This window comes from Hypomesus nipponensis, chromosome 9 (genome assembly GCF_054491055.1).
Source record: "Hypomesus nipponensis isolate SF chromosome 9, ASM5449105v1, whole genome shotgun sequence".
Taxonomy (NCBI): Eukaryota; Metazoa; Chordata; class Actinopteri; order Osmeriformes; family Osmeridae; genus Hypomesus; species Hypomesus nipponensis.
Window position 1 is genome coordinate 788,466 of NC_140369.1, and position 21,535 is coordinate 810,000.

A 21,535-nucleotide genomic window follows, 5' to 3' on the forward strand; every position below is an offset into this window, starting at 1 on the left:
TAAACACCTACCTTTCCTCCTTCTCTATGTGTGTCAGGGCTCCTGCATCCCCCCCTCCCCCAGGGCCCCCTCCCCCAGGGCCCCCCTCCTGCCTCCCCCCTCCCCCAGGCCCCCCTCCCCCAGGGCCCCCTCCCCCAGGGCCCCCCTCCTGCCTCCCCCCTCCCCCAGGCCCCCCTCCTACATGTGCAGGTGCCACCACTTGAAGGTGAAAGCCTCCCTGCGCACGTTGGAGCCGCAGTGCACCTCTCCCAGCAGCTGGTGGTAGGTGGAGAAGTCGTCTATGAAGGTGCAGCTCAGCCCCAGTGGCTCCATCAGACGGATCATCTCCCCCTCCAGCACGCAGCGGCCCTCCACCCGGGGGCCAAAGGGCTTGGGGACCCCCAGGGTCTTCCCCAGCACCAGCATGTTCACCTGGGGTGGGGAGGTAGGAGTGTGTGTGTGTGTGTGTGTGGTTTATGGTGTAGAGGGGGAGAGTGAGAGGGGAGGCAGATGATTTGGTGTGTGAGTGGAGGGGGAGGTGGAGGGGTGAGAGAGAGGGGAGGGTGGTAGGTTAGGTTTCTCAGATTAGCGTTTTGGCTCATGAGACAGTTGTGGCAACTTTGTGCATTTGATAAATCCTCATCTACAGTGTCAGTCAGCCAGACCAGCAGGGGGCAGTGTGTGCAGAGGTACCATGTCTGGGTAGAAGGCTGCTGCACGGCCGCCCTCCTCGTCCAGCTTGAACAGGATGGGCAGGTCGATGATGTCATCATCTTCCAGACCCAGCTCTCTCTTCAGAACATCTCGGTTCCAGTCAATGCAGCCCTGTGAGGGTGTGGACAGGAGAGCCATCACCATGGTTATAAGACAAAGCATGTTAGTCTGAACCCTAGTCCCAGATCTAGTCCAGTGAGTCCAGGTAATCTGTACTGTGTACCAAAGACCAGGACGCTCACCTGGACAAAGTTATTGTCTGCTTGCAGTTTCTCATCTGCCAGAATCTCATCCACTTTGATCTCCTGTTTTTCTCCCAGACCTGCAAGAGACACACGCACACGGTAGGTGTTGGAGGAGACACACGCACACGGTAGGTGTTGGAGCAGACACACACACACACACACACATGGTAGGTGTTGGAGGAGACACACACACACGGTAGGTGTTGGAGGAGACACACACGCACACGGTAGGTGTTGGAGCAGACACACACACACACACACATGGTAGGTGTTGGAGGAGACACACACACACGGTAGGTGTTGGAGGAGACACACACGCACACGGTAGGTGTTGGAGCAGACACACACACACACACACACACACATGGTAGGTGTTGGAGGAGACACACACACACGGTAGGTGTTGGAGGAGACACACACACACACGGTAGGTGTTGGAGCAGACACACACACACACACACACATGGTAGGTGTTGGAGGAGACACACGCACACGGTAGGTGTTGGAGGAGACACACACACACACGGTAGGTGTTGGAGCAGACACACACACACACACACACATGGTAGGTGTTGGAGGAGACACACACACACGGTAGGTGTTGGAGGAGACACACACACACGCACACGGTAGGTGTTGGAGGAGACACACACACACACACACACACACAGGTGTTGGGTGAGATGGTGGGAGGGAGATGAGAGGAGCAGCAGTACCGTCGAACATGTTGGCCTGTCCGTGTCCGTGGAGCTGCAGGCGCCTGAACACCTTATAGCCTGCTTCAGGACTGGCCAAGAGCAGGCGGAAACCCTGCGCACACACACACACACACACACACAGATGTTGAATGAGACACAAAGACAGACAGAGCATCACATACTGGTAAAGTCAGGCCTTTAATGAAAGGTAACCTATTTGTATATTACTATTCATTATTCATGTAACATTCAATTTTTGCTTTATTACATCTATCAAACACTAGCTGTACTAATGTGTTTCTATTCAGACAGGAGCAAGTGACTCTAGAGATGTTTACCTTCCTGTCAGGAGCGGGAACAAAGGTCATGAACTCGTCCACATGACCCACCGTGAGCCAATCAGAGTACAGCGCAATGGGTTCCTGGACCTTCTGAGCCCACAGGAAGTCCTGAACCACCCTTGTCATGTTGCGACCCTGGGTCGTCCTGCACACACACACACACGCACGCAGAGGAGAGGTGGAAATGATCCCACACAGTGTTAGTGAGACACGGTGTGTGTGTGTGTGTGTGTGTGTGTGTGTGTGCGTGGTCGAACGGAGGTGTGGGTCAGGTCCTCACGTAGGGAAGGCCACTCCGATGATTATCCTCCCGAGGGGGTATTCCTTCCCATTCACTGTCACAGGGGGGCTCACTTCCAGGTTCCCAAACGAGTCCAGGCTGGTCACCTCCTCAGAGTTAGCCAGGCGCGACACATAGCCAAAGTCTGGGCCCTGCGGGGAGATTCATGTCGGGCAGTGATGTAGGGTTAGGGTCAGCGATGTAGGGTTAGGGTAAGTGATGTGGGGTTAGGGTCGGTGATGTAGGGTCAGGGTCAGTGATGTAGGGTCAGGGTCAGTGATGTAGGGTTAGGGTCAGTGATGTGGGGTTAGGGTCAGGATCAGTGATGTAGGGTTAGGGTCAGTGATGTAGGGTTAGGGTAAGTGATGTAGGGTTAGGGTCAGTGATCTGGGGTTAGGGTAAGTGATGTGGGGTTAGGGTCGGTGATGTAGGGTCAGGGTCAGTGATGTAGGGTCAGGGTCAGTGATGTAGGGTTAGGGTCAGTGATGTGGGGTTAGGGTCAGGATCAGTGATGTAGGGTTAGGGTCAGTGATGTAGGGTTAGGGTAAGTGATGTGGGGTTAGGGTCAGTGATGTGGGGTTAGGGTCAGCGATGTAGGGTTAGGGTCAGTGATGTAGGGTTAGGGTCAGTGATGTAGGGTTAGGGTCAGTGATGTAGGGTTAGGGTAAGTGATGTGGGGTTAGGGTAAGTGATGTGGGGTTAGGGTCAGTGATGTGGGGTTAGGGTCAGTGATGTAGGGTTAGGGTCGGTGATGTAGGGTTAGGGTCGGTGATGTAGGGTTAGGGTCGGTGATGTAGGGTTAGGGTCAGTGATGTAGGGTTAGGGTCAGTGATGTAGGGTTAGGGTCAGGGTCAGTGATGTAGGGTTAGGGTCAGTGATGTAGGGTTAGGGTCGGTGATGTAGGGTTAGGGTCGGTGATGTAGGGTTAGGGTCGGTGATGTAGGGTCAGGGTCAGTGATGTAGGGTTAGGGTCAGTGATGTAGGGTTAGGGTCAGTGATGTAGGGTTAGGGTCAGGGTCAGTGATGTAGGGTTAGGGTCAGTGATGTAGGGTTAGGGTCAGTGATGTAGGGTTAGGGTCGGTGATGTAGGGTTAGGGTCAGTGATGTAGGGTTAGGGTCAGTGATGTAGGGTTAGGGTCAGGGTCAGTGATGTAGGGTTAGGGTCAGTGATGTGGGGTCAGGGTCGGTGATGTAGGGTCGGTGATGTGGGGTTAGGGTCAGTGATGTAGGGTTAGGGTCAGTGATCTGGGGTTAGGGTCAGTGATGTGGGGTCAGGGTCGGTGATGTGGGGTCAGGGTCAGTGATGTAGGGTTAGGGTCAGTGATGTAGGGTTAGGGTCAGTGATCTGGGGTTAGGGTCAGTGATGTGGGGTTAGGGTCAGTGATCTGGGGTCAGGGTCAGTGATGTAGATCTCACCAGCAGGTCGTCGAAGGGGAAGTCCTGCAGGCCTCTGTCCCGGGGAGAGTCCAGTACCACAGGGAATCGCTGGTGAGGAGAGTCTATGTAGCCAAACTCCATCTCATCCTGGACAGGAGAACATCATGCCAGCTCACTCCACAGACAAACTTTGAAAATGACCAGTAACACCACATTATCAGACCGTAGATGGACTACAGAGATGGGAAGTAACAAAGTACAAATACTTTATTACTGTACTTCAGTAGATTTTTCTGGTATCAGTACATTACTTCACTATTTATTTTTTTCAAGCCAGGCTCGTTAGTTTTAATCTGTATTTGGTGGCATGATCTATATAATTTTTTGTCATTGTGCACTTTTTTTTAAAGAGCAGGCTGATCCATGAAAGGTTGGAAGACAATGTTCTCAAAACGGTTTTGAAAGAAAGTTGTCAAGAAAGACATTTTAAAGAAAAGTTTCTACTAAAGTTTTTGCTTATTGAAGCGTACTTGATGAGGACTCTACTGCACTCGACTCTACTGAACTCGACTCTACTGAACTCGACTCTACTGAACTCGACTCTACTGAACTCGACTCTACTGAACTCGACTCTACTGAACTCTAGTACTCTGTTGCTTTATTCTATTCTGTTTTCTTCTCTCTCCTCTCCCTCTCCTTTCACTGTGTTTTAAAAAGTTTTAAAAGGAGGCTGGTCCATGAAAGGTTGAAAGAAATGTTTCTAAAAAAGGTTTTGGAGAAACAAAAAATCCAAAAAAGTTATTGAAAGAAGATTTTCTAAAAACGTTTTTGAAAAAAAAATAATAATAATTGTGTGTGCCCAAATAATTTTGTGAAGAAAATTGTTTAAACAATTAATTTATTAGAAAGTTTTTTTTTAAAGAAAATTTGAAACAAAGTCACCTTAAAACCTGCCTAGTGTTAAAGCAGCTCTACAAGAACTCCTCTGTAGATATGTTGATTGAAATCTATAACTGTGTGTGTGTTTGTGTCTAATGAGTCCATCTCCTCACCTGCATCCAGCGGTCTCCTCTGTTCTTGAACTCACTGCAGATCTTCAGCTTGCAGCCATAGTCCTGGACCAGCTTTCTCACTGCCTTCACAAACTGGGCATTGTCAGAGGTGCTGGGGTCACACACACACACACACACACACACACACACACACACACAGTACTGGTGTTAGACAGGAGCCACCAGGATAGTTCCAAACAGTAACATCAGTGCTAATATTCTTTCCCATCGATACTGCTATGCTAATGGGGTCCCCTTCCACACCCTGTCTCACCTGCAGACAAACACCTCGACAGGCGTGAGGGTGTTGGGGGTCATGATCCAGGGAGCCACCCTGAACACAACTCGGTCTGTGAAGATCGGCGTCTCAGGACAGCCCTGCAAGCAGTCACACATGAGAGAGAGAGAGAGAGAGAGAGAGAGAGAGAGAGGGGGGGAGAGATAGATAGACAGATAAAAAAACTTTAATCAGGTAGACGGGTGGATAGACAGACACACACAAAGACAGACAGATAGATAGTGGGATAGACAGACACGCAGGCAGACAGACAGACAGACACACAGGCGGACAAACAGATGGACCAGATAGACAGAACCTTGGAGCTGGGTTCTAATAGACTGAGGTTGATCTGGACGAGTCCATCAAAGTCACTGTCAGGGAACCGGAGGCCCTCCACGTAGAACTTGCTCTCTGAGTTCCCCCCACGGTAAGGAACCTCCTGAGAGAGAACCTCCTTGCCCACAACTAGAGGGTAGTCCTTCACAAAGGAACTGTAGAACAGCTTCACTGCAACGACAGGTAATGATGTAAATTCAGCACAAGCAGCAACCACAACATACAACACCTTCCATTGATTTCATTGACATTAATCTATTGACTACATTTCGTTCGTCAATAGATAACATTACAATTTTGCCTAATAATCTACACTCCATTACCCATTAGGACAAAGTATAAACCAGTAGTCCATGGACCTACTGTCTGAAGTGGAATCCAACCCCTGAGTCTGTGTTGAGGCTGAATACTCACTCAGGCCGCGGTGGACGTCCTCGGTGGACCTGGTCCTGAAGACACGCACGCTGCTGGCGTCCCTCTGGGAGACGTGCAGGGCCAGCTTGTAGCCTTCTGGCAGGCTGGGGGGGCCTCGGATCCGCAGCAACATCGGAGACATGTCCTTCAGATCTGGAGGAGACAACAGACATGTTTTTCAGATCTGGAGGGGACAACAGACATGTCCTTCAGATCTGGAATAGCCTGCACAGGTACTCAACTCTACAGGACTGACCCACCCGAGGAGGTGTCTGTTATTGTCACGGTTACCTGACACTCTGGTGACATCCTTTTGCTCGCTGTCCACTCTCTTCCCATAGGTGCGTTCAGAGTCACAGTTGACCAAGAGGATGGCTCCCTGGCCGTCCGGGCCCCAAGTCCAGGATCCCTGAGGTCAGGAGGATCTGTTGTCCGTCACTGAGCCACCAGATCTCACCTCACCACACAGCTTTGGCATAAACTGAGCAGGTTTATCTCTGAAGGACTTTCTAAAGTATTATGACCTCTAAATTGACTGAAGAAAAATCTTCAGATCAAATATTTAAGCAGACAAATGTCTCTGGTCACTGAAGTTGGAAGCTGAAGATTACTGGTTGATTTCCAGTTGTTTGTTATACTTAGTTCTATTTCATTTTTATTCTGTGTTTGAAAGTCTCTTCTTGCGCTGCAGGTTTTTATTGGCCAAAACATGATCACTCTTTTTTACACTGTATTTATCCTTTTAGTGACTGTACATCTTTAGCATGAAAGCATCTTAGCATGACCTCTACCTCATTCGTCTGTCTTTGTGTTTCCTCATGTACGTGTGTTTGTGTTTCCATGTGTGTGTGTGTGTGTGTGTGTGTGTGTCTCCCGTGAGCTGTTTGAGAAGGACCACATCAGCATCAGTTCACCTTGTTGGGGTTGTTCCTCTCCACCTCGCCGTCCCTATCAGCATCCACGTCTAGAGAGATCTCTGAAAGAAACAACCAATCAGATGTCAGCATCCATGTCCAGAGAAATCTCTGAAAGAAACACACGTGCCCAATCACTTCACATCATATCAAGGTTAGCCTCCATTCCTAGATAAGTAATATCAATACAGTACAAAAGTACACACGATATATATTCAGAAGAGTATCTATGTGTGGTCGGTTTGAAAGGAGGTTCAAGTGAGACATACCAACTGAGGTCAGGTGCAGGACAGCTTTGGCCAGGACCTCGCTGTTCTTCCCATAGTACATGACAGACAGCTGAAAAACAAGAGTCATTTACATGAACAGATCACTCTGGTTCCTAACTGACTCACACAAATCTGAATCAAGAGTCAATCAAGTGGACGTCTATGAAACCTGCAGGTCTGTTCCACCAGTCCTACTCACGTTTATGAATCAAATCTTCCAAAGGGAGCATATTCAATGCCGAATGTTAATACTGTTGTATTAATAATACTCCCCCTCTGGCAGAAGGCTGCGGTTCATCAGGACCAAAACCTCACGCCACAAGAACAGTTTCTTTCCATCTGCTACTGGCCTCTTCAACAAGGCCAAGGACTCCCATTGACATTCCTTCACTTATTAACTATTATAAGTCCATCTAATAGCAATTACAGTATGCATAAGCCACCTTCTCAGTATCCGATTGCACTATGTTGACCCCTCAATTGTTATTTTATATATATTTTATTTTATATTTAAATTCTTGTATTCTTAGATTGTTTAGTTCTTAGAAATAGTAAAAATTTTGTACTTTCACTTAATTTAAGATTCGTATATGTTTAGTGTTTTGCACCTCCCTGCCACAGTAAATTCTGTGTTTGTATAACCGGATCCCGATTTGAATGTACCCTTGTCCTTCTGAGTTGAGGCTGACTCACTAAGTACGTTCATGTGTGTTTGCTGTGAAAGCAACAGAGTTGTGTTTAAACTGTCTGATTAGAGACCACAGTCAGATAAGAGAAGGCTGCCTGGCATGTTGAGACTAGTGGAGCGAGGAGCAAAGCTTCCAGTGAAGCTGTTTTAAAACATCCTTTCTACAAGGCTTCAAGACGTTGTACTTTGTACCTCTCGATACCAAGCCTGAAAACACACACACTAGGTACACACACACTAGGTACACACACACTAGGTACACACACACTAGGTACACACACACTAGGTACACACACACTAGGTACACACACACTAGGTACAGGAAGTCCGCAGGTAACCTTAACCTAGCACCTGTATACACACACTTGGCATACTGGGGTCAGTTACATTTCTTAGACACCTCGTCTCAATTTCTAGGTCACAGGTTAAACAGGTAAACCCACACTGTACTTTTCTCTAGAATCCCAGGAAGGCCTTACTAACACTGTACTAAGTTGTGAATTTAACTGGCCTGGATTTGTAGAATACGAGTTGGTTTCTGTTCCTTCCAATGAGATTCAAGGCATCATACATTTTCACCATAAATGATCATCATTGATTTTCCTGCAGGCATGTTCAGACAGGGAGTCCCAGTTCAGAGAGGACAATTTGAATATAAAACTCCAGATATAAATCTAGATGTTTGACAAGACCTTCTGAATTATCCTCAGAGAAAAAAGTTGACAGTTTAATTGAATCATTTCACCCTCAGCGTTTCTGAGGAGAAAATGACTAAAATTGACTTTATTATAGATCTACTATCTACTTTGTTTTAGATCTTTCCCCCCCGTCCCTTCTGGGTAGCATCCTGGCAGGGAGGTGGGGTACCTTGCTGTCGTTCACTGCGTCGCTGGGGGAGTCCATGCTGAACACCAACACAGAGCTGGTCCTGAGGGGGACGGGGCCAGTGTCTGAGGGGCTGGGGCTTATCCTCATCTGCACCTTGGGGCTGCATTTCACCGAGAAGAACCTGGAGCTGGGAGGAGCGCTCCTATTGGAGGAGCACACACATACACACAATGTTTGTCCTCAGAAGAGCAGCATTAAAGACCACTTACAAAAACACACAATGTCACATAACACAGACATTATCAAAGCATATACACTGAATATCCTGCAAACACCCATGTAATTTCAGTAATGGGAATTCTAAACTGACTTGTCGTTGTTAATCAACTGCATGAAGTGTGCGTGCATGTGTGTGTACCTTGTGTATGCGTGTAATTACTACTACAAGTTCATCATCTTCTATTTTCAGGAGCAACAGATGTCCGGGCCAGTTACTAAGTTACACGGCAGCATGTTTGGCTACTTTATAAACACCTCTTACTGTGAGTCAGTGACACGTTAAAGAATCATCATAGCTGCATTGGGCTGTATATTTAGTTAAATAACCATAAGCAAACCTATTCCCACACAGTCAGGAGTGATGTGGAACTACAGCAGGGAGAATAAACACATGTCACTCTCATGTACCAAGTGCACACATGTCACTCTCATGTCTCATGTACCAAGTGCACACATGTCACTCTCATGTCTCATGTACCAAGTGCACACATGTCACTCTCATGTCTCATGTCTCATGTACCAAGTGCACACATGTCACTCTCATGTACCAAGTGCACACGCCTCTCAGGGTCAGGGTTACACGTACACGTACAGGCTGGGTAATATTTGTTCTCCTGCTCCCCTCATGTTTCTCTTTCGGTCTAACCTAAGATTTCAAATCATCATTTCTAAGTGATTCCTCCTTATCCCATATGAGCTCAAGTGCATTTTAACTTTGTGAAAGACAATCTGATTCACTGCAGCAGCACCAGCTTTCTGTACAAGAGGTGTCACAAAGGAATATCCTGTTTCAGGGACCAATATGTCAACACCCAGAGGCCTTGCTTCATCTGAAGCATGTGTGACAACACCTTCAGCTGGTCTCTTGTAACGAGACATGGACAAGACCTGCCACACCAGGCTGCATGTCTGCTCCACACTGTATCCAGTGGTGGTCCAGTCTAGTCCAGCACACCAGGCTGATGGAACTTTCCTGTACCTACCTCCTCCTCCAACTAGTGGGAAGTAGTGTTGTCTGGTATGTAAGATAGTCTAGTAAGGAAGGAGTATTGTTGTTTATATAAAGTAGTGTAGTATGAAGTAGTGCAGTCTAGTTAGAAGTAGTACAGTATAGTATTCAGTAGTGTGTATACTATCAGTCTACCAGACCTGTAGCCAGTTTACCCAGTACTCCCTTTGTCAACCTACAGGATGTGGTAGGCAGCGAAAGAGGTAGTTAACTATTTCTTTATAAAAAGGATGTATAGATTAGATGTACGGGAGCTCAAACTAAGCTGAAAAAACCCTGCTGAAATGTGCTTATTCTCTGAAGAGAGTTGTTTGGCGAAACTCAGGTCATTAGTTTATCCTCAGTCGCCACCCTTCAGCCCCCCCACCCTGGCAGCCCTCGATCTGTGTCCTGTCCTGGCACTGACTGACCGCATCATGTGTTCAAGTCTGTGGGACCACAAAGAGGGTCTGTCCAGAGATGAGGGTGCAGAGGCAGCCTCCGCTGGAAACCATGGAATCCACCTCCTCCGTTGGACCCTGGCATGTGATGACACCCTGACACAGCTCTCTCTCTCTCTCTGCCCTCAGCACATCTCTCTCTCTCTCTCTCTCTCTCTCTCTCTCTCTCTCTCTCTCTCTCTCTCTCTCTCTCTGCCCTCAACACAGCTCTCTCTCTCTCTGCCCTCAACACATCTCTCTCTCTGCCCTCAGCACATCTCTCTCTCTCTCTCTCTCTCTCTCTCTCTCTCTCTGCCCTCAGCACATCTCTCTCTCTCTCTGCCCTCAACACAGCTCTCTCTCTCTCTCTCTCTGCCCTCAGCACATCTCTCTCTCTCTCTCTCTCTGCCCTCAACACAGCTCTCTCTCTCTCTGCCCTCAGCACTCACTCAACACTAAGACTCAGTTTGAATGACTTGATGATTTAAGTAATTAAAATGAAACATGATAGATTTTTTCCCCTCAAGTCAAATGACCCTGATGACTAATTATGTTACCAGAAAGATGACAAACAAATTTGCCTTTGATTAAATAGTATAAATACATAATATGTATTTTATGAATTTAACAGCAGACTTAATACTACATTGAAATCAACAGCACAAAAATGTATTTCAAAAGTGTTGAAGTCGAATTCAAAAGTTTAAATTAATAAGCATAAGTAACGTTACCAACAAGTCTATTCATATAGCCTACTGTATTGTAGCATACAGTACCTGTTTATGTTCACAGTGACTTCAGTCCCAATAACATATGTTACACTTGTGGTTTTTCCATATTCAATCCTTAGCGTCCGCGACTGTGGCTGCATGGTTATCTGCTATGAGTCCTACAGTACTGTAACAGTACTCCTTTCTGCTCCGTCCTGACGGACACACAGGAAGCTGCTGCACCAGCTGATCACGAGCAGGTGAAAGCTAGTGAGATTTTGATTGGTCGCAAGTTAAGAAGCCTTGAGCTCTCGCGCTGCTCTGCGCTGAAAGTCGTATAGGCTGCGCGTCCCGTGCCGCCTCGAGCTTGTGTAACGGAGTTAGAACCATGAAACTAACTCCTCAGGTATCTAAAACGCCACCCGCGTCAACGAAAAGTTAGCTTTTCTTTGGCGTAGCTGGTAGTGGCCACACTTGGCAAGTTAGAGTTCGTGCGTTCGAGCCCAGTCAGTAGCGAACGAGCCTTGTCGTGACGGAGCGTGGCTACAGCTGTTACACACCCGTCACACTTGCGGTGTCAGTGTAAGATAGGAATGAAGCCTCGGGATGGGCAGGTGTCGCTGTTTGGGGGAATTTGGCTACGCGTGACAAAGCACTACGTATGCTAAAGAAACAACAAATCGGGATCTTGAAAGAAGCCAGTAGCCTACTTTTAAATAATAAATAAAATACAGACAATACATATTCTTGAGACTGAACCCACTAGCCGGCTCTCCCCCTCTTTCTCTCTACTAACCTGTACAGGTTAATCTTCAGCGCGGTGCCGGTGATGTGAACAGCGCGGTCGGGTTTTGTGATGTCAAGACGGAGAGTTCGATGCATTGGCCTATATTTTTCAGCAACCCGTTTTTTAGCATTCTGAATAACTTCCGGGAGCTCGCTCCTTTTAACCTGCTGATGAGTACGGTTCATGTTTTCACCTGGGCTCGACTGTGCAGATGAGTTCATAAGAAAGAGGCTATCTAGTATTGTCCTGTTTGTAATTGGATGCAGATGGGTGTAGGCTATAGCTGGCTTCGGTGAACGAGCTGTAACACGCATTCAGACTTCAAGGAAGACATTCCAAAGCATTTAATGAATTCTTTGAATCTGCAGACTTGAACTTTCAGGAAGGTTGCAGTTTCATGCTTGAGGCATGATGTCCACAACTGTTTGTTTTGTGTCAGACTTAAATGTATAAAAAAAGGCTGATTGCCTTGCACAAAATCAATCTTTTTTAGAAATGTGTATTAGGCTACATCAAAACCGTTCCCATTTGTATTGTGCCTGATGGATAATTTAGCCTTTTTGGTTTATTATCGCCAGCTGTCCTGTTTTCCTTCAGTGGTGGTTTGGAACTCGGTACACCATCTTTCCATGATAAAAATAATGCAGTAGCCTACCCCACTATACCGATAATGAAAATGGACTATAAAAGTGTGGAACCGTCAGCCGACGTCATGACAATCTATTTCGCGATTGGTGAGACAGCGACCAGGGATTATGCTCTTGGCAACACTTTTTTCAGGAAAAGGTGGATTTCGTCGCCTAATAGACTCGCATGTACCTCTACTGGCGAGACATATTTTGCATTTCTTGTAAATTGGACAAAAATGCACTACAGTGCTAATCGCCAGTTAGCTAGCTATAGCTCAATAAAAAAAAGTGTAGCTTGCATTTTAGGCTGACTGGTTTGCTAGTTAACCTAGTTCGACAGAATGTGCGTTCTATGGTACATTTCTTTTCTTATCGAATAATTTGCCGAATAACCTTGTCAGTTAACAACTAAAGTAGGCTGGCTATTAGAAAGCTAAACCACGGTTAGGCTAGTCAATCTTTTTTGGCGGCAGGCACAAACTATTCTTGACTTTTTGGTGCTGCCCTCATTTCACGGAGGTTCGAGAAAGAAAATGTTCGCTGCATGATGTACCCCCTCAGACCCCCCCCCCCCCACACACACACACACACACACACACACGCACACACTTTGATTTCTGCCTCCATAGTTAAATTGTTGGACCACTTGGCATATGCCGCAAAACGTTGCCTCAAAACCAAAAACATACACACCAATTATTGTTACGCTTAACAGCTTAAAATACACAAGATCGTTGGCAAAAATAAATCTTGTAGGTTTACGGTGATAGTTTAGTAGGTTTCCCAAAGTTTCAAAGCATCTGAGCTTTTACGTTGATGCAGGAACTTGTCTGTCAATCACAAGTAAACGTCAATCCAATCAGGTAAGAGGGCTCGCTTGACAAACATGCAGACGGACCAATAGGACACCGGTAAACAAGCTGCTGGAGGGGGTTGGACGGGGTATCCATGTCAGCAACGCAAGGCGCTTTTGTTGTTTCACCGAAGGAACGCTACCTGGGGATATGCAATGTCTAAAGTCATAGGATTTAAATAAAAATGCACGATTTAGGTTTCACAGGCTGAAAGAGTCTCATACTTAATACACACTGTGAAAAACAATGACAGCTTGGATTTGTTGAAGAAGGTTAGCTAATGTTAGCTCTGCTAGCAACTTCAGGAGTTCTGCCGAGATTTGAAGCGGAAGGAAGCAATCCAAGAAGGCAGGGAAGGAAGAGAAATCCGTGCTGTGATGCTGCTCGCAAGTTGGACAAATGTGTTTTACGGTGAAAAACAAGCGATGGGCTTTACGACTTCTGTAGCATCATGTATATATATGATTAATATCAAGTTATAAGGGTTATTTGGTGTCGTTGAAACGTTTTGTCACTCTGTTGTTGGCTAACCAATAGCCACGTATTGATAGCAAAGCTAGTTAGCATTCAGCTAGTAAGATGGCGGAAGGCTGGACCGTCCACCAGGCCGTACTGGTCTTCTCGGTGATGAGTTTGACTGCACCGGGACTGGAGTCCTGTCCGCTTCCATGCTCGTGTCGGATGGGATCTGACGAGGTCCATGTCTTGGATTGCAGTAGGAAAAAGTTGTCGGTGCCACCCCTGGATCTACCAGATGGAATAACTCATGTGTAAGTTGCTCCGCTCGCCATCTAGCTGATGAGATAACTCATGTGGCAAGAAATAACTGCAGGAAAGTGTACTTTCCAACGCACTGGGATCAGACTAGCACTCTGGTGACACTTTTATATTTGTACAAAGCTAATTACAGATACAGGTACCCACCTTGCACTGTAAGATCTCTTGAAGATGACGGATCAATTTATCCTGATGACATGCCTTCGTTTTCCAGATCGTTGAATCACAATGACCTGATAGCTGTCCCGTATTTAGGGGACGTGACCTCTAACATCACCAGTCTGAGTCTGTAAGTCTGCATCACTCCCTTCCCTTTTCATCACTGCATTACAAAATGGGGGGAACGTGTACACAGTCCCTTATACCAGAAATAACTATCTGAAATAAACCCTCCGGATCACACAGTAGACACCAGGGAAATGTTTCCCACCTGTTTCATAAGCCATGCAGATTGCTGCTGTATGTCAGTGTTGCTCTAACCTCTACTGCAGAACAATGTAGTAGAATGCTGTACTTTCTATATGCAACATTTGTATGTCGCTTTGGATAAAAGTGTCTGCTAAATGAAGGGTGATTTACATCCCAACACCCAGGGTCCACAACCGGATCTCTGAGCTGGCCACGCCTCTTCTCCAGCTGTACGTGTCCCTGGAAACCCTGGATCTCTCCTCCAACTCGCTCTCTGAGATCAAGGCTGGGGCTTTTCCTTCCATGCAGCTGAAATATCTGTGAGTCGTGCTGCTGTCTGTCTGACTGGACATGACCTGGCCAAGCGCTAGCAGTGGGGAATGTGGACCGGCTCACCCCGAGATGTACCTCTGTGTCTTTACTTTCAGGCGATGCTATTTGTTGTCATTGTTGTTGTTTTGTGACGTAAGCGTCCTCCTTCCTGATCGTCCCTCTCTTTGTGCTTCAGGAACTTGAGCAACAACAAGATCAGTTTGCTGGAGCCCGGCTGCTTTGACAACATCTCCAGCAGTCTGCTGGTCCTGAGGCTGAACAGAAACAGGATGCTCCTCCTGCCCTACAAGGTGTTCAGGCTGCCGCGGCTGCAGCTGCTGTGAGTCCTGTGGCTATCTGGAGGAGGCTCCCGCTAAACCACAACATCATGATGCTTTCATTTGATTCCTAATCCATAATGAACTGCAGAACTGTACATGTTTTTTGATAATATTAAAATGAATACAATATGAAGGCCTGAATGTTTGTATATATATAGTCAGTGTTAAAGCAGCTATAAGAGTTGTACACTTCATTCTTTTAACTTCAAGATCTCAATATTTTAGTGCAGTGAGCAAAGGCAATGTGTTGTGTGCGCAATAATTATACTAGCGACCTAGGATCTTTGTGTTGAGTTTGTCGCATTGTTTTTATTTAATATATGATTTTATCTATGAACTGCACCTTTTGAACTTGTTTCCAGGGAGTTCAAGCGCAACAAGATCAAGATGGTGGACAGTCTGACCTTTAAAGGGATGGAGGCCCTGAAGACTCTGAAGATGCAGAGGAACGGCATCACTAAGCTCATGGACGGAGCCTTCTTCGGCCTCAACAACATCGAAGAGCTGTGAGTACCGAGCTGGTTCCACTAGGGCTGGTTCCACTAGAGCTGGTTCCACTAGAGCTGGTTCCACTAGGGCTGGTTCCACTAGGGCTGGTTCCACTAGGGCTGGTTCCACTAGAGCTGGTTCCACTAGGGCTGGTTCCACTAGAGCTGGTTCCACTAGGCCTGGTCCAGTACAATGAGGTATTTTGATCCTGTGTGTGTTTGGGATAATAGCCAGTCAGGTATCTTAAAGGTCCCATGACATGAAAACTTCCCTTTAGGAGGTTATTTAACATTAATATGGTGGATAGAAATCTCAATAGGTGTAAACCAAGCCCTGGGTATTCTTCTCCGCCTTTGAGAAATTGAGAGCTCAAATGCTCGGTTTTGAAAATCCCCCTGTTGTGACGTCACAATAGGAAGTTACCTCCCCTTTCTCTGCTTTGCCCGCCCAGAGAATCGGGCCCGCCCATAAGACACTGAGCTACGATCGTGCGAGTGCCATAGCGTTTTTTCCTGGAGAGACATCATGGCTTGCAAACGAACGAAGCATAACAGTTGCTCAGTGTTTGGATGTACAAATGAAAACAAGTCTGTTTACAGTTCCTTTATCCGAGCCTCTGAAGAACCAGTGTCTTCATTTGATTTTCTCTGGAAATGCGCCAACACAACTTCACAGTTTTGTATGTTGCTTTACTGTATATGGTTACCGAGCTTGCTACCCTAAGAATGTGGCTGTAACAACAGCGCATCCTGAGGAAAGCTCATTGTGGGACTGCTCCTAGTGGCTGTAATTCTGCACCAAGGCTGAATTTCGGGAAAGAGACTTCAGATACAGTATTAGGGGACCACTAAGGCCTATATAAAAGTATCCAAAAACAGCATGTCATGGGACCTTTAATACAAAATATGGGGCATCACTTTAGACAAGGAGTTAGTAGTGTGCGCACCTGTGTCTGAGGAGTGTAGTCCCTGTCCTGATGTGTGTGTGTGTGTGTGTGTGTGTCAGAGAGCTGGAGCATAACAACCTGACAGAGGTCAACAAGGGCTGGCTGTACGGCCTGCGGAGGCTTCGCCTGCTGAGAATCAGTCACAACAGCCTGACCCTCGTCCGGCCCGACTCCTGGGAGTTCTGCCACAACCTGGAGGAGCTGTGAGTAACACACCCTCTCCCCACACCACACAACCTGAGGAGCTATGAGTAACACACTCTCTCCCCACACCACACACAACCTGAGGAGCTGTGAGTAACACACCCTCTCCCCACACCACACAACCTGGAGGAGCTGTGAGTAACACACCCTCTCCCCACACCACACAACCTGGAGGAGCTGTGAGTAACACAACCTCTCCCCACACCACACACAACCTCCTGATCCAACCTACAACCCCAGAACCCACATCCTACTGGGATGGGTGGAGCTCATGTGAGATTCTTCTTTCTGTTTGAATAAAAGAGTCTGCTAACTGAGTCTGGTCCACTTGGACAAGTCTGTTCACTTCATTGTATGTTATGTAGTGCTGTCAAACTATTAAAATATTTAATCGCATTAATGTCATAGTTAACTCGCGATTAATCACAAATAATTGCACATTTAATCATTAATCTATTCTAAATGTCCCTAGATTTCTTTTTTTTCCCCCATACATTTCTCATTTTAATGCTCTTATCAACATGGAAAAGTGGATCGGATTGCTTGGTGCAAATGTTTTTTTATTATTGAAAACAACATTGCACTCACCTGGCTTTGACGAGGGGGCAGAGAATTCCCATCAGCTGTGTGCTTGGCCATCAAGTGGTATTTCAGACTGGACGTGCTGCGATGATGGCAACAGCATTTGAAAAAAAACTGCAAAGTTTGCTAGGCTAAAAAGAATGTTAATCTCGCGATAAAAAAATGTATGCTGTTAAAATGGGTTTACGTTAACTCCGTTAATAACACGTGTAACTGACAGCACTGTATTGATTTAACCTAGAGGACGCTTTTCTCAGAAGTGATGTATAGGCAGAGTGGTGGGGGGGATTTGAACATGCTAGCTGTTGATCTGCAGCTGAATGTTCCTCCACTGAGCTGCCCCCTCCCAGGACCAGGCAGCCATGTTGGTGTCCTTGTAGTCCTTGTAGTCCTTGTAGTCCTTGTAGTCCTTGTAGTCCTTGTAGTCCTTGTAGTCCTTGTAGTCCTTGTAGTCCTTGTAGTCCTTGTAGTCCTTGGTGACTACACTGCTCCCCCAGCCTGGTGGAGCAGCTGGCTCCAGTGCTGAGTGTTGTGTGCTGTCGTCCTCAGAGACCTGTCCTTCAACCACATGAGCCGTCTGGAGGGGACGGCACTGGCTGGGCTGGCCCAGCTACAGAGCCTTAACCTGGGGGACAACGCTCTCACTCACCTGGGGGAAGGAGCCTTCAGCAGCCTGGCTAGCCTGCGCACCCTGTAAGCACACACACAAACACTCACTCACTCACACTCACTCACACACTCACTCTCTTTCAAAAAGGTTCAGAAAGGTTGAAAGAATTTTTGAAAAAAGTTTTGGAACCAAAGTTTTGAAAGGTTGAAAAATATATTTAAAAAACATTTTTTTTACACGAAGTCCTCTCCTTGAACTGTGTTTGTAAAACTTTTCTTCAAAGGTTGAAAGAATTTCTGAACAAATGTTTTGAAAGTAGTTTTTTTTGTGTTTAGAAAAAAAAAATAAAAAATATTTCTCAACTTGAGTGAAAAAGTGTAGTCATAACTTCAACTTTAACCAGAGTCTTTTCAAACATGAGTGTCTTTACTTGTACTTGAGTGAAAGATGTGTGTACTTTTGCCATCTCTGACGAACACGCACACACAACTGTCTCAATTCAGTCATTCTCAAATGAGTGTAGCCTACAACAATCGGCAACTAACACGTTTGTGGTTTTCTGCATTCTGACGAAGGCCTTTGTGGACAGTAGGTTTCTGTTGTTCCTTGTTGGTGTGTTTGTGTTTTCATCTTTATTGTGTCAGTCTACCTCGTTGGCTTCATGAACTGTTACTGTAACTCTCCTGTGTGCCTTCTACCTCATTAGTGATCCTCCTGTAGATCATTTTGTTGTAGATATCACAGTAGAACCTTCTAGAACGCCTCCCCCATTGAGGGGGTTCTAGAATGTTTGTTTTTACCAAGTGGTTCTAGAATGTGGCCACAAAGTGGTTCTGGAATGTTCTATAGTTGTTTCTGAGTGTTCTATGTTCTCTTCGATATATTCCTATCCCAGAGACATCAGGAACAATGAGATCTCCTGGGCCATCGAGGACTCTGTTGGTGTCTTTGTAGGGATGAAGAAGCTCACCACCCTGTAAGTCTGGCAGCAGGTGGATTAGGAGGACTAGCTATGTACACTTTCTCTTTGTCTAATTGAAAGTTAACTCCTGCAGGATTCTACAGCGGAACAAGATCAAGTCCATCACTAAGAAGGCCTTTGACGGCCTGGACGAGCTGGAACACCTGTATGTATCAGTACGCCCACGTGCACACGCACTCTTTTCAACTTGAGGCACATAGTTCTACAGTGTTTTGCTGGTCAGAGTTAAGGTACAGTGCATTCACCTCTCCCTCTCTCTACTTCTCCTTCTCTTTTCTCTCTCTGTCCCTCCCCCCTCAGAGACCTGAGTAAGAATGGGATCATGTCCATCCATCCGGAGGCTGTGGCCCACATGCACCTGAAGGAGTTGTGAGTGGAGCTTGTCTCATCCTGGGGTCTGCTGGCTACAGTCACACGGGGACCCTGATGTGATCATGTTGGTGGAACCTTGACCTGCTTCTCTCTCTTCCCACTCCTTTCCCTGTTATCTCCTCCCTGCCCCTCCCCTTTCCTCCCCCAGTCTCCTGAACAGCAGCAGTCTGTTGTGTGACTGTCTGCTGCAATGGCTGTCTCCCTGGCTGTCTGGCCAGCCCTTCCAAGGCTCTGTGAGGGCTGTGTGTGCCCACCCGCCCCTCCTGCAGGGCCAGAGCGTGCTGGAGGTGGCTCCCGGCCTGCTGCTCTGTGGTCAGTCTGGAACCTCACCCTACCGTCTTACTTTAAAGAGCTGTGTTGGTTTAGCTGATGATTTCCCCTCCTTCCCCTTTCCCCTGCCCCTCCTCCCTCACTCCTCTGTTCTCCTCCCTCTCCCCCTCTCCTTGGTCCTCCCCCCCCCAGACGACTTCCCCAAGCCCCAGATCACCACCCACCCAGAGTCGTCCACCGTCCTGAGAGGGACCAACGTGACCCTGAGTTGCCTGGCTGCCAGCAGCAGCGACTCCCCCATGACGGCAGCTTGGAGGAGGGACGGGGAGCTGCTGTACGAGCCGGAGGTGCAGACGTACGCTCGCTTCCAGGACGGCCAGCTCCTCCACTCCTCCCTCCTCCATCTGCTCCACGTCAACTTCACAGACGAGGGGCGGTACCAGTGTGTCGTCTCCAACCACTTCGGCTCCAACTACTCCAACAGGGCCAGGCTCACTGTGAATGGTGAGGAGGATGGGTGTGATTAGGAGGGTCTGGGTGTGATTAGGAGGGTCTGGGTGTGATTAGGAAGTTCTAGGTGTGATTAGGAGGGTCTGGGTGTGATTAGGAGGGTCTGGGTGTGATTAGGAGGGTCTGGGTGTGATTAGGAGGGTCTGGGTGTGATTAGGAGGTTCTGGGTGTGATTAGGAGGTTCTTGGTGTGATTAGGAGGGTCTTGGTGTGATTAGGAGGTTCTGGGTGTGATTAGGAGGGTCTGGGTGTGATTAGGGGGTTCTGGGTGTGATTAGGAGGTTCTGGGCGTGATTATGAGGGTCTGGGCGTGATTATGAGGGTCTGGGCGTGATTAGGAGGGTATGGGCGTGATTAGGAGGGTCTGGGTGTGATTATGAGGGTCTGGGTGTGTCTAACCTCTTCCCCCCTCCCTTCCAGAGCTGCCCTCCTTCCTGAAGACACCCATGGACCTGACCCTGCGTACGGGCACCATGGCGAGGCTGGAGTGTGCTGCCGAGGGCCACCCCGCGCCCCAGATCGCCTGGCAGAAGGACGGAGGCACGGACTTCCCTGCCGCCCGTGAGCGCAGGATGCACGTGATGCCCGATGACGACATCTTCTTCATCGCCAACGTGAAGACGGAGGACATGGGCGTGTACAGCTGCACTGCCCAGAACACAGCAGGCAGCCTGTCTGCCAACGCCACCCTCACTGTGCTGGGTACGCTGTCTGCCTGTCTGCCTGTCTGTCTGTCTGTCTGCCAACGCCACCCTCACTGTGCTGGGTACGCTGCCTGCCTGTCTGTCTGCCTGTCTGTCTGTCTGTCTGCCAACGCCACCCTCACTGTGCTGGGTACGCTGCCTGTCTGTCTGTCTGCCAACGCCACCCTCACTGTGCTGGGTACGCTGCCTGTCTGTCTGTCTGCCAACGCCACCCTCACTGTGCTGGGTACACTGCCTGTCTGTCTGTCTGTCTGCCAACGCCACCCTCACTGTGCTGGGTACACTGCCTGCCTGTCTGCCTGCCTGTCTGTCTGTCTACCTGTCTGTCTCTCTGCCAACGCCACCCTCACTGTGCTGGGTACGCTGCCTGTCTGTCTGTCTGCCAACGCCACCCTCACTGTGCTGGGTACACTGCCTGTCTGTCTACCTGTCTGTCTCTCTGCCAACGCCACCCTCACTGTGCTGGGTACGCTGCCTGTCTGCCTGCCTGTCAGCCTGCCTGTCTGCCTGCCTGTCTGCCTGTCTGTCTGCCAACGCCACCCTCACTGTGCTGGGTACCCTGTCTGTCTGTCTGTCTGCCAACGCCACCCTCACTGTGCTGGGTACACTGCCTGTCTGCCTGCCTGTCTGTCTGCCTGTCTGTCTGTCTGTCTGTCTGCCAACGCCACCCTCACTGTGCTGGGTACTCTGCCTGCCTGTCTGTCTGCCAACGCCACCCTCACTGTGCTGGGTACGCTGCCTGCCTGTCTATCTGTCTGCCAACGCCACCCTCACTGTGCTGGGTACACTGCCTGTCTGCCTGCCTGTCTGTCTGCCAACGCCACCCTCACTGTGCTGGGTACGCTGTCTGCCTGTCTGCCTGCCTGCCTGTCTGCCTGTCTGTCTGTCTGTCTGTCTCTGTCTGCCAACGCCACCCTCACTGTGCTG

At 48.0% G+C, this 21,535-nt stretch overlaps 2 protein-coding genes across 5 annotated transcripts in view; one reads left to right on the top strand and one right to left on the bottom strand.

Moving 5' to 3' along the window:
- Window positions 1–169: 169 nt before the first annotated feature.
- On the bottom strand, window positions 170–11,853 carry padi2 (peptidyl arginine deiminase, type II). Of its 3 annotated transcripts, none has more exons than XM_084706119.1 (16): window positions 11,629–11,853; window positions 8,455–8,617; window positions 6,900–6,969; window positions 6,631–6,692; window positions 6,008–6,125; window positions 5,717–5,869; window positions 5,283–5,473; window positions 4,961–5,064; window positions 4,687–4,798; window positions 3,674–3,781; window positions 2,258–2,409; window positions 1,975–2,122; window positions 1,655–1,748; window positions 936–1,015; window positions 673–804; window positions 170–411 (listed from the first exon to the last, which is right to left on the bottom strand). In XM_084706119.1, the coding sequence occupies exons 1-16, from the start codon at window positions 11,838–11,840 to the stop codon at window positions 178–180; spliced, it is 2,133 nt and encodes a 710-aa protein (XP_084562245.1). In that variant the 5' UTR covers window positions 11,841–11,853; the 3' UTR covers window positions 170–177. The 3 variants fall into 3 exon arrangements, with proteins under 3 accessions (XP_084562245.1, XP_084562246.1, XP_084562247.1); XM_084706120.1 differs by lacking the exon at window positions 11,629–11,853 and adding an exon at window positions 10,899–11,411; XM_084706121.1 differs by lacking the exon at window positions 11,629–11,853 and adding an exon at window positions 10,114–10,798.
- Window positions 11,854–12,997: 1,144 nt separating this feature from the next.
- lrig2 (leucine-rich repeats and immunoglobulin-like domains 2) overlaps window positions 12,998–21,535 on the top strand; it is an 11,817-nt gene continuing 3,279 nt past the window's right edge. For both annotated transcript variants that reach the window (XM_084705732.1, XM_084705733.1), the window contains exons 1-13: window positions 12,998–13,872; window positions 14,094–14,168; window positions 14,473–14,607; window positions 14,796–14,939; window positions 15,303–15,446; window positions 16,435–16,578; window positions 17,711–17,854; window positions 18,667–18,747; window positions 18,827–18,898; window positions 19,054–19,122; window positions 19,274–19,437; window positions 19,588–19,899; window positions 20,325–20,606. In XM_084705732.1, the coding sequence (XP_084561858.1) occupies window positions 13,682–13,872; window positions 14,094–14,168; window positions 14,473–14,607; window positions 14,796–14,939; window positions 15,303–15,446; window positions 16,435–16,578; window positions 17,711–17,854; window positions 18,667–18,747; window positions 18,827–18,898; window positions 19,054–19,122; window positions 19,274–19,437; window positions 19,588–19,899; window positions 20,325–20,606 (1,957 nt within the window). In that variant the 5' untranslated portion in view covers window positions 12,998–13,681. The remainder of the gene's footprint in view (window positions 13,873–14,093; window positions 14,169–14,472; window positions 14,608–14,795; window positions 14,940–15,302; window positions 15,447–16,434; window positions 16,579–17,710; window positions 17,855–18,666; window positions 18,748–18,826; window positions 18,899–19,053; window positions 19,123–19,273; window positions 19,438–19,587; window positions 19,900–20,324; window positions 20,607–21,535) is intronic.